At 43.7% G+C, this 12673-nt stretch overlaps 1 protein-coding gene across 1 annotated transcript in view; it reads right to left on the bottom strand.

Annotated features, from left to right (window-relative positions):
• LOC139406400 (DENN domain-containing protein 5B-like) overlaps positions 1-12673 on the bottom strand; it is a 37904-nt gene that overhangs the window by 2817 nt on the left and 22414 nt on the right. Inside the window, exons 11-20 of the mRNA XM_071148945.1 lie at positions 11851-11935; positions 11555-11630; positions 10926-11054; positions 10556-10677; positions 9408-9553; positions 9153-9271; positions 8622-8809; positions 8211-8293; positions 3390-3516; positions 2989-3151 (exon numbers count right to left, since the gene is read on the bottom strand). Of these exons, the coding sequence (XP_071005046.1) occupies positions 2989-3151; positions 3390-3516; positions 8211-8293; positions 8622-8809; positions 9153-9271; positions 9408-9553; positions 10556-10677; positions 10926-11054; positions 11555-11630; positions 11851-11935 (1238 nt within the window). The remainder of the gene's footprint in view (positions 1-2988; positions 3152-3389; positions 3517-8210; positions 8294-8621; positions 8810-9152; positions 9272-9407; positions 9554-10555; positions 10678-10925; positions 11055-11554; positions 11631-11850; positions 11936-12673) is intronic.

Consider the following 12673-nt stretch of genomic DNA (forward strand, 5'->3'; position numbering starts at 1 on the left):
AGGAAAATGAATCAAAGTTTAAACCATATACACCCATTAACAAACCAGATGAATTGTCATTGTATATAAAACTATTAGTTACATTTGAGTTTACAGCCTGTTACTTAGAAATTATTACTTATTAAAAACAATTGTTTTTAATAATTGCATAGTTATTACATTTCAGTTTCCTTGAAATTCATTGACACAAACGTCAATATTTACCATTTGGTAACAGGTTGTTTAGCAATTGTGTTGAATTCTTGGGACGTAGGTACCTTGTTTCCACATCGTTTCTCAGTTAACTACCAGGTAGGTACCAGCCTGAACAAGGCAATACCCAGTTATTCAGCCAGCTATGTATCCTACATTACACTGGAGGCTCCTCAGAGGTGGAAGGGGAGGACCATCCTCATCAGTGAATTTCATAAACAAAAGAAAATTGTGAAACATAAAAAAAAAGGGTATCCTTTTTAGATAAAACTATACTAATATAGTCACGTCACCAAATTATCTATTAAAATACACTGTTTTGCAATGAAGGTCTACAGTAGCCTCAACAGCTCTCTGTATGGTAGCACCATGGTGTAGCCGGAGGGCAGCTAGCTTCCGTCCTCCTCTGGGTACATTGACTTCAATACAAAACCTAGGAGGCTCATGGTTCTCACACCCTTCCATAGACTTACACAGTAACGTTAACAACTTCCGGAGGACATCCTCCAACCTATCAGAGTTCTTGCAGCATGAACTGACATGTTGTCCATCCAATCAAAGGATCAGAGAATGAATCTAGTACTGAAAGCATAATCTACAGATAGCTAGCACTGCATAACGTGTGGTGAGTAGTTGACTCCGAGAGAGAAAGGAGTTTAAATGAATTTCCCCTAAAATGAAGAAGGAGATCAATATGTACACACACAAAAGTTGACACACCTACTCATTCCAGGGTTTCTTTATTTGTACTTCTACATTGTAGAATAATAGTGAAGACATCAAAACTGAACACATATGGAATCATGTGTTCAACAAATCAAAATATATTTTATATTTGAGATTCTTCACAGTAGCCACCCTTTGCCTTGACAGCTTTGCACAATGTTGGTATTCTCTCAACCAGCTTCACCTGGAATGCTTTTCAAGTCTTGAAGGAGTTCCCACATATGTGGAGTACTTGTTGACTGCTTTTCCTTCACTCTGCAGTTCAACTCATCCAAAACCATCTCAATTGGGTTGAGGTTGGGTGATTGTGGAGGCCAGGTCATCTGAGGCAGCACTCCATCACTGTCCTTCTTGGCCAAATAGCCCTGACACAGACTGGAGATGCGTTGGGTCATTGTCCCGTTGAAAAACAAACGATCGTCCCACTAAACGCAAACCAGATGGGATGGCATATCGCTGCAGAATGCCGTGGTAGACATACTGGTTAAATACTGGCGGTCCTCACGAGAGACAGTTTGATGGTTTAAGCTGGTTGAGAGAATGCCAAGAGTGTGCAAAGCTGTTATTAAGGCAAAGGGTGGCAATGTTGAAGAATCTCAAATTGCTGAACACTTTTTTGGTTACTATATGATTCCATGTGTTATTTCATAGTTTTGATGTCTGATTTTACAATGTAGAAAATAATAAAAATAAAATAAAAACCCTGGAATTAATAGGTGTGTCCAAACGTTTGACTGGTACTGTATACATTTAATATTTTTCTCTTCTTCCACTTACTTAGCTAGCGAATTCAGCTAACTAGTTTAGCCTACTCAAACAAAGAGTGATGCTATGTTACCTAGCTGGCTATAACTATCCAACACAACAAACACTTCCAAGGTAAGCTTTTGGTTTTCATTTTTTTTGCCAGCAGGGCCTGGTGGTGTAACTGCTAAACTGCTTGTTAACTGTACTGCATGACTGTAGCAGGTTTACTCAAACATTAGTTCTATTAGCTGTGTTGACTATGATGTTACTTTAGGTAATATGGTGACAACGATGTAGGATGTGTGTAGCGGTTATGGTTTGGCTTGGAAAGGTTTTTTGGCCTGGTCTCATACAGCTGATGTGTTGTGCATTGAAGTCCACAAGCAAAGGGAAAAAGGTGAGAAGAGCGTGCATAGATGCGAGAAGGAATACAGCGTGGCAGCTATGAAAGTAAAATGTGTTTACGTGTGATCAGGGGTGTTTTCATTCTGCAGATTCTGTTGAAAAGCGTTTCTTAAAAAGAGAAGCAAAATAAACTCTTGTTTTCAACAGTGGGACTAATGATCTAGATCAGAGATGCAGGCAAGAGTGTGCAAAGCGGTATTGAATGTCACCATCTGCGCATGTGTCACTGTCGGTCACCTCAAATTTCTCGACCTGTGTCCAGCTACTTTCAGTCATAGGCTAGGTTGTAGCAACCTCATGATGGGTATAGGGAAAATGTCAATGTTACATTGGAATGGAATTTGAATGAAAGCCATTCAATATGCTGTAACAGAAATAATGCCGTGCTCATTAAAAAAAAAATTAGAATCGTCCTCCCTAATCTTAAAGCAGCACTGACCGCCACGGTTTTGACCACCTCAACGCTGCAGGCCTCCAGCAGCCCAAATTCCTGGCTGAAATAACAGTGTGTGATGTAAATGGGTCAGGTCTGTGACTGAGGCCTTGGAGACCAGTCCTGCTGCAGGCCACTCTGGCTGCAGAGTGCTCAGAGGGGCTACAGGGAAAGGGAAAGGGTGTCACTCAGGACTGATAGAATTAACCACCAGAATGGTGACGTTCACATTTTTCATTAGAGGGCCCTGTTAGAATGCATCTGTCATGTCATACTTGCACAGTCTTACACAACTGGGGTCTATTCAGAAAGATGCAACATTCAGTACGTGAAGATAGAAATAGGATGTATAGAGCTGGAATTATTCCCTATTCTGCATGACAGACAGTCATATCTGTTCTGCAAAATATGTTCTGTGACAAGTTAGATCCTCTTGGCCCCTACCATCTCCCTTTCCATTTGAACTTTGAACTTTCACCTCTCACCTGACTCCAAGGCAGACCAGCAGCTGGAACTTGCCCTCCTTTCCGATGTTCCGTGGTGAAGCGTTGATGGCGTTGGCATAGTGACACAGCGAGTCACATAGTTCTGTTGATTCACGCAAGTCACCCATCTGATCCGCAGTCTCCATGGAAACCACCACTTTCTCTGTGTGTGTGAAACAGAAGGACAGGGACCATGGAAATAGAGTGACTAATCATACACTAGAATGCTAGAAATTCAATTTCTATGACAAGATGATGCTGTTTACTAGGGGTACTAGGTGAATCATGCTGTGCTGCACTAACACACTGAATAATTAAACATTTAACTTGTCAAATTAGCCACTAGATGGAGACAAATTACATTACTACACAACACATTCTGTGCCCACACCCACACTTACCCACAAAGTCCCATATGAACACACTCCTTTGAAATAGGCGCGAGGACTTAAAGCCGTGGAGGAGGAACTGTTCCAGGGAGCGCACCAGCCCCCCCTCTCCACAGAGCAGAGCAGTCAGGTTCCCCCTCTGAAAGGAGAGGAGAGGTTCAATGAGTCGCTAACTTGTAGAATATGGTTCTGGTTATACAGTTACAATGTTAGAGTTTAAAGAGCGACTGAATAAAAAAATAAAAAATACACAGCCTGTGGCATCGATATGAGTCAAACATTTATTCTAGTGTCAAAATTGACTACAAATAAATACAATTAATGGTAAGTAAGAATTTTGGTCATAAAGCCAGGTCTCTTCCAAAACTGAAATTTGTGAGATTATTAGGGGGTAAAAAAAGAGTATGTCACGGAATGAAGGGTACGTAACAGTTTTCCTTCGGTTGGGTGATCGTCAATTCAGAGAACAAGACATATTCGTAATTCCCAGGACACTGACCATGGTAAATTTGGTTCAACTTTGGATATCCCCATTGGGCTAGTTAGGGGCAATCAGTTGTCCCATTTATGTTGTGTAATATATTGACAGTCCCACATATAGGCCATCCAAAGTCAAAACAATTTTGCCATGGTTGCAGACCCGCCAGCTGAAGCCAATTGGCGAAAGAAGTTGGCTATCTTGCTAGCTAGCCTACTTCCAGACACAATACCTGGTTAGACTGTTTCAAGTTATCTAGAAGGGTGAGTGACTAACTGTACTGTTTTTGCTGAGTGAATATACAAATGCTTCCCACGTGTGAACACACACACACACACACACACACACACACCCAAAGCCCACCTTCAAGACCCAAATCTCATTCTCAGTTGCATTTCCCAATGAGGATGATTGAAAGCGAGGCTAAATCAGTAAATTCAGCCCCCCTTTAAAGATGCTACATCCCTTAAGCTGGACACAGCAGAACACTCAGACTGCGGAAGCAATCCTTAGGAAGACCACCAAAAACTCTGAAATCTCCATCCCTAACTACAACATTTTCAGACAAGATAGAATGGCCAAAGGGGGCGGTGTTGCTATCTACTGCAGAGATAGCCTGGAGAGTTCTGTCCTACTATCCAGGTCTGTACCCAAACAATTTGAACTTCAACTTTTAAAAATCCACCTCTAAAAACAAGTCTCTCACCATTGCCGCTTGCTATAGACCACCCTCTGCACCCAGCTGTGCTCTGGACACCATATGTGAACTGATTGCCCCCATCTATCTTTCAGAACTCTGGCTGCTAGGTGACCTAAACTGGAACATGCTTAACACCCCAGCCATCATAGAATCTAAGCTTGATGCCCTCAATCTCACACAAATTATCAATGAACCTACCAGGTATCACCACAAAGCCGTAAACACAGGCACCCTCATAGATATCATCCTAACCAACTTGCCCTCTAAATACACCTCTCCTGTTTACAACCAAGATCTCAGCAATCACTGCCTCATTGCCTGCATCCGTAATGGGTCTGCGACCAAACGACCACCCCTCATCACTGTCAAACGCTCCCTGAAATACTCCAGCGAGCAGGCCTTTCTAATCGACCTGGCCCGGGTATCCTGGAAGGAGATTGACCTCATCCCGTCAGTAGAGGATGCCTGTTTTTTATTTTTATTTTTTAAATGCCTTCCTCACCATCTTAAATAAGCATGCCCCATTCAATAAATTTAGAACCAGGAACAGATATAGCCCTTGGTTCGCTCCAGACCTGACTGCCCTTAACCAACACAAAAACATCCTATGGCGTTCTGCATTAGCATCGAACAGCCCCCGTGATATGCAACTTTTCAGGGAAGCTAGAAACCAATATCCACAGGGAGTTAGAAAAGCCAAGGCTAGCTTTTTCAAGCAGAAATTTGCTTCCTGCAACAAACTCAAAAAGGTTCTGGGACACTAAAGTTCATGGAGAATAAGAACACCTCCTTCCAGCTTCCCACTGCACTGAGGATAGGAAACACTGTCACTACCGATAAATCCACTATAATTGAGAATTTCAATAACCATTTTTCTACGGCTGGCCATGCTTTCCACCTGGCTACCCAGGTCAACAGCACTGCACTCCCTACAACAACTCGCCCAAGCCTTCCCCATTTCTCCTTCTCCCAAATCCAGTCAGCTGATGTTCTGAAAGAGCTGCAAAATCTGGACCCCTACATATCAGCCAGGCTAGACAATATGGACCCTTTCTAAAATGATCAGCAGAAATTTTTGCAACCCCTATTACTAGCCTGTTCAACCTCTCGTGTCGTCAGATTCCCAAAGATTGGAAAGCAGCTGCGGTCATCCCCCTCTTCAAAGGGGTGGGGACACTCTTGACCTAACTGCTACAGACCTATATCTATCCTACCCTGCCTTTCTACGGTCTTCGAAAGCCAAGTTAACAAACAGATTACCGACCATTTCGAATCCCACCGCACCTTCTCCTCTATGCAATCTGGTTTCAGAGCTGTACATGGGTGCACCTCAGCCACGCTCAAGGTCCTAAACGATATCTTAACCGCCATCGATAAGAAACAATATTGTGCAGCCGTATTCATTGACCTGGCCAAGGCTTTCAACTGTCAATTACCACATCCTCATCGGCAGACTCAATAGCCTTGGTTTCTCAAATGATTCCCTCGTCTGGTTCACCAACTACTTCTCTGATAGAGTTCAGTGTGTCAGATCGGAGGGCCTCTTGTCCGGGCCTCTGGCAGTCTCTATGGGGGTGCCACAGGGTTAAATTCTTGGGCCGACTCTCTTCTCTGTATACATCAATGATGTTGCTCTTGCTGCTGGTGAGTCTCTGATCCACCTCTACGCAGACCACACCATTCTGTATACTTCTGGCCCTTCTTTGGACACTGTTAACAACCCTCCAGATGAGCTTCAATGCCATACAACTCTCCTTCCGTGGCCTCCAACTGCTCTTAAATACATGTATAACTAAATGCATGCTCTTCAACCGATCGCTCCCTGCACCTGCCCGCCCACCCAACATCACTACTCTGGACGGTCCTGACTTAGGTATTTGTAGTTGTCCACATATTCTAGGTGTCTGGTTAGACTGTAAACTCTCCTTCCAGACTCAGATCAAACATCTCCAATCCAAAGTTAACTCTAGAATTGGCTTCCTTTTTCGCAACAAAATATCCTTTACTCATGCTGCCAAACACCCTCGTACAACAGACCATCCTACCGATCCTCGACGATGTCATTTAAAAAATAGCCTCCAATACCCTACTAAATTGGATGCAGTCTATCACAGTGCCATCCGTTTTGTCACCAAAGCCCCATATACTACCAACCACTGCGACCTGTATGCTCTCGTTGGCTGGCCCTCGCTTCATACTCGTCGCCAAACCCACTGACTCCAGGTCATCTACAAGACCCTGCTAGGTAAAGTCCCCCTTATCTCAGCTCACTGGTCACCATAGCAGCACCCACCTGTAGCACGCGCTCCAGCAGGTATATCTCTCTGGTCACCCCCAAAACCAATTCTTCCTTTGGTCGCCTCTCCTTCCAGTTCTCTGCTGCCAATGACTGGAACGAACTACAAAAATCTCTGAAACTGAAAACACTTCTCTCCTTCACTAGCTTTAAGAGCAGCTCACAGATTACTGCACCTGTACATAGCCCATCTATAATTTTGCCCAAACAACTACCTCTTCCCCTACTGTATTTATTTAGCTCTTTTGCACCCCATTATTTCTCTCTCTACTTTGCACATTCTTCCACTGCAAATCTACCATTCCATTGTTTTACTTGCTATATTGTATTTACTTCGCCACCATGGCCTTTTGCCTTTACCTTCCTTATCTCACCTCATTTGCTCACATTGTATATAGACTTATTTTTCTACTGTATGTTTGTTTTACTCCATGTGTAACTCTGTGTTGTTGTATGTGTCGAACTGCTTTGCTTTATCTTGGCCAGGTCGCAATTGTAAATGAGATCTTGTTCTCAACTGGTTTACCTGGTTAAATAAAGGTGAAATATCTATTTTTTAATCACTCTGAAGTTTTCAGAAACCTTCCATCCGCATTCATTCAGTCATCCTTACAAATTAAGCAAATTAAGTTGTACAATTGTTGGACTGCAGTGTGGAGGAGTTGAATTATGGTTGCCGCGGTGACAAACCTAAGCCCAGGGCGATATTATCTAGTACACTTCAGTTCCAGAGAAGGCGCTCAAAGCAACACGATTCAGCTTTCCCTCCAGGTTCCAACAGTCTTAAGATGAAATTAAAAACCTAATTCAAAAGCACTTGCTGTGACAGAATCTCCCACAGCAGTGAGTGGTTTCTAGGAAGCTCTTATACATAATAATATATTCTAATTTACAATTCACTGAGGGGCTGTGTGAATCTTCATGGCGCCTCTGCTACGCCAAGGAAAGGTCCATTTATTAAAGCTGATTGGTCGATGAATTATCCTGGAGGGAGAGGTTAAGTGGTAACTGATAGAAACAGTGAGCTACTGTCTCCAAAGGGCTGGGGTTTTTAAAGGGAGTTCAGACTAGGGATTTTAAAGAAGTCAGAGCAGGCTTTTAAAAGGAAAAGTCAGAACAGGCTTTTAAAAAGGGGAGGTCAGGGCAGGCCATAGACTAGAGAAAAAAAGCCAGTCTGCCTTTAAACTGTGGGAGATTCTGCCTTGCAGAGCGAAGGTCGTGAATCGTGCGGATGATAACCTCTAGACACACAGAGACTCATAGATCCAGACACAAACAGCAGCAGACAAAGGCAGAGAGGCTAAAGTCTCCTCTGCTCCCTCTATTTTCTGTGTTTGGAATCTCTCACACACAGCCTACCTCCTGCTCTGCTTTGTGGAAGTGCTTGACAAGGCTGTTCACTGCCTCCCTTGTATCCTCCTGCACCTGAGCAGAGGAGAGCTCTGATTGGAGGAGAGAGATGGCGGGAAGGTGGGAGGGAGAGAGGTAGAACGGGAGAGAGGAATATAGACGTGAAGATGGACAATGGCATGAAAGACGGGGGAGGAAAGATGGAGCATTAAAAATAAGGTATAGCAATGAATTACAGAAAATGTACATTTACTCATGACCATAGGAAAGATAAGATAAGATATTACACTTAATGGTTAATATAAAAAGTGTAATATCTGTTTGTTTTTTTTAACTTTCCCTTCATAAAATTCCAGATACAAACTGTTTCCAGGTGTAGATGCTCAGTAAATCTGACCCTCAGTGTGTGTCCATACATACTGTTGCTGCGGCTCAGAGACCCCAGACTCCCCGTGCGTCCGCTCTGTGGGGGCGAGCCCTGCTCTGGGGGAGTCCCCGTCCACCTCCCAGAATCCTCCTCTCCGCCGGGCGACACCAGCTGACCAATCAGCACCCTCTCCAGGCTTCCGTCGCCCACACCCTTCCCCAGCCAGCGGCCGCATGGGAACCTGGGAGGAGAGCGCAGGTAGAGAGCTAAGAGGGTGAGAGGTTATATGTGAAACAGGGCAAAGGAGCAGTCAATTTTAAATTTGTTAATTCAGAATTTTGAGGCAGGATCACGTTCATTAGGGACCAAACAGAAGGACAACCTGGGCTTGTCTAATCCAAAACACAAAATGTTCCTTTCTTGTTGCAGACGGTTTTAAAGTGGTTTTCCGTTGTGTGCCCTAATAAACACAACTTGTGTGAGTACAGAAATTAGAGCAACACTAACTAACTTGGTCAACAACAACAAAAAAGTGTGCAGTGCAATGCAGATTTAACAGAAGAAACACCATATGTGTTTGTTACCTGTAGGTGTGTCCAGTGATCTCATTGTGCACAATCACACAGTCCACCAGACACTTAGCCAGCAGGCCAGAGTTCTCCTGGCCCAACTGCAGGGTGCTCAGTCTGCCCAGGTTCTGACACTAACACACAGAGGGACAGACTAGAATAAGAACAGAGTGTGCCAGCATGCATATGTCTGTTTGATGGAGAATTCCTAAGCAGTAGCTTCCATCCGCTCCACCCAGCCCAGGTAAACAATGGGACTGAGCAACTCACCTGGAAGATGATCTCCTGTGTGTTCTTGGGAATCTGTCTGACCCCGGAGTCACCCAGCTCGCCAGAAACACACACCCAGGGGTTGGACATTGTCATGGCAATGCTCAGCTTCTTCATGGGCGTTATGACAACACGATACGGAATGCCTGAAGGGACAAGAGACGAGAACATTTACATTTGAGTCATTTAGCAGACGCCCTTATCCAGACGCCCTTATCCAGAGCGACTTACAGGTAGTGAACACATTTCACATTTCAGTGCAACGTTAGATGTTCATGGACTGTTAAAAAGGTTGCTTTAGTTTAAACCAGCTAAGAATGTTTAGATCCCAGAACATTTCTGGCACATTAATGGTAACGTTCCTCTATCCAGAATGACAGTGTTCTTAAGACCATTCCGTCTTTAACACGTACCAGGAACGTTTTCAGAACTGCAGGGGGATGCTGACTTATATGAAGATAATATAATGATATTGCAGAAACATGAACTAAAACGCTTCAATGACGTTAGAACACTCTCTCATACAACCAAATAGGAATTAGGAACCCAATGACATCATAGTAAAACACACTCAAGTTGTGGTCTGATAATGATGGGGTCCCTGATTAGGGGAAGTTAAAATGGAGAGAGCTTTTCTTTAATGTGATCCCATTGGCTGGTGGTAAAAATGCAATAAACAGGAATCCTCTGTTCTCCCAGCGCCCAATGTTAATGTTTCCAAATGTATTGTCAGAATGCCCAATGTTAATGCTCCCAATGAAACGTATGAATTCATTTAGGAAACGTTCTATCAGTCTAATTTGCATAAACATCGTGATTGGATGATAGCTGTGCGGGTTATTGAATCAGGATCAAATCCTCTGATCTCCTCGAGCTCAATAAGAATGTTCATGTTTGAAGATTGCTAAAAAAAAAGGCCCGTATCTTTGGCAATGACAAGGAGGAGCATGTTAGCGAAATAGACTGGTACCCAGGCTAATCCCTGATGAATTTGCTGTCACAAAAGGCTCCCCGGCCCCAAAAAGTCTGAAAACCCCCACATTAGTGCACAAAAAAACAAAAACAAAAAAAATCTCATTGGACATTCTCAGGTACTTCTTCCGTTTGGTGCCGAATGAACACAGCCCTGTTGAATCTCCCAGACTTACTGATGGAGGTGAATTTGCGTGTGAAGCAGAGGTAGTCTACAGTGTTGAGCGACAGCAGGTGGAACAGAAACTGCTCCCTCTCCTCCTCACACAGCAGGAATGCATAAGGTTTATACAGCTGCCTGTAAGGAGAGGACAGAGGTTAACACACTCACAAATGAAGCATGCATCTGAAGAGTCAGCGGTCTGTTACCCTTTTCACATTATCGTGCCGACCCCAACCTCGCCGGCTCAGATATTTTATTTTCACATTGTACTTTCCAGCACGATTCTAGCGACTATCCTGGATGTGCAACCAAGCCAGCTCAGTACAGCTTGGCTCTGCTCATTTCAGTAGTGTGAAGAGGGTATATGTGATATGGGTGTGTACCTAATCAGGTCATGGTTGGCCAGCAGCAGTTTGAGGTGTTGTGAGAGCAGTTTCTTCTCCAGGGCCAGATGAATCCAGGCCCGGGCCTGACCCACTTCACCGAGACCCCCACTCATGGTCTGGACAAACCTGAGATGGTAAAACACATTATATTATTTTTTCAAAGGGAGCAGTTTGTTGGGTTGGGTTGCGCTATCCTTTAGGAAAGCTTCCGGCCGTGGTTTCAAAACTCCCTGTAATTGAACATAGTTACCGGACTTTTCTGAAATGTTGGTTATTAAGAGGCAATTTGGGAAATCTATGGACACATGGTCCTTTATACTTTAAAGTATTTTTTTTTCAAATTCTTTACATGTCCATTACTTTCTAGTAGATAGACCATGTGTTTCAAGAGAAAATAGCCTTCATGATAAAAAAACATCAACAATGACATCATTTCCAATGAAATCCACAACTTACAACTATAGATTCTTTCCACAACTGCCAAAACGTTTACAACACAATATTGACATTGTAAAATAAATACAAATGTTAAAATATTTCATTGTGAAGCCCTTATATTAAAAACAGCAACAGTGATGGGTTACATTTAAGATAATGTTTTACAGCTTTGTGAATCCACACATTACCTCATATCCTGTACAAAGGAGCCCTTCGGCGGTGGAAGCCCCTCCTCCAGCCTCCTGCTGTCCGACCCATTGGACACTGTAACCAGGAAGAGCGTGATTGGCATATGTGATCCCCTCACAGAGCATACCTAGCAGACAAACTACTAAATAATACCAGATGGATATTACTGTACAACCTTCCTAATATCTACTGTCTCTAGCCTGGTCCAACATCTGTTTCTGCTGCATGTCTAATTCCGATGATCATTGTCATCACAAACAGATCTGGGATCAGATTAGTATGCATCTACTCTGACCTGGACACTCTGCATTTGAAGGTGACTCCATCTTCTCCTCGTTGGCCTGGTAGTGGAGCAGGTGGGACCACAGAGCCGACCTCCCCTGGACGGTAGAAACACAAATCAACAGCACTCACAAAAGTTTAGGGAAACATTATACATACACACACACACACACACACACACATATATATTTAAGTGTATTGCAGCATGCAGATTGCTAATTTGATGCCACCATTGTTTTGTACTTCCCGGAGACAAAGTCATCATTAGGATGATTATTGCTAATATGCATGTCTGTTTGAATCCCGGGCTTCAGTGCACTCAAAGTATTCCCTTGACCCCCTACCCCCACCCCCACCCCATCTTTACACAATACCCCAAAATGACAAAAGTATGGGGGTCATTGTCCTGTTGGAAAGTAAATCTTCGCCCCAGTCTAAGGTTATTTGCACTGAAGCAGGTTCTCATCAAGGATTTGCCTGTATTTGGCTCCATTCATTGTTCCCTCTATCCTTAACCGTCTCCCAGTCGCTGCTGATAAGCATCCCCATAGCATGATGCTGCCACCACCATGCTTCACGGTAGGGATGGTGTTAAGACGGATGATGAGCTGTGCCTTGTTCTCTCTAGACATAGCACTTTGCATTCAGGGCAAAGAGTTACCTTTTTGTCTCATCAGACCACAGAATATTTTGCGTTATGCTCGTAGTCTTTCACATGCCTTTTTCCAAACTCCAGGCGTGCGGTCATGTGCCTTTTTCTCAGGAGTGGCTTCCGTCTGGACACTCTCCCATTAAGCCCAGAGTGGTGAAGTGCTGTAGAGACCTGTCCTTCTGGC

The sequence above is a fragment of the Oncorhynchus clarkii genome, chromosome 4 (genome assembly GCF_045791955.1).
Source record: "Oncorhynchus clarkii lewisi isolate Uvic-CL-2024 chromosome 4, UVic_Ocla_1.0, whole genome shotgun sequence".
Lineage (NCBI taxonomy): Eukaryota > Metazoa > Chordata > Actinopteri > Salmoniformes > Salmonidae > Oncorhynchus > Oncorhynchus clarkii.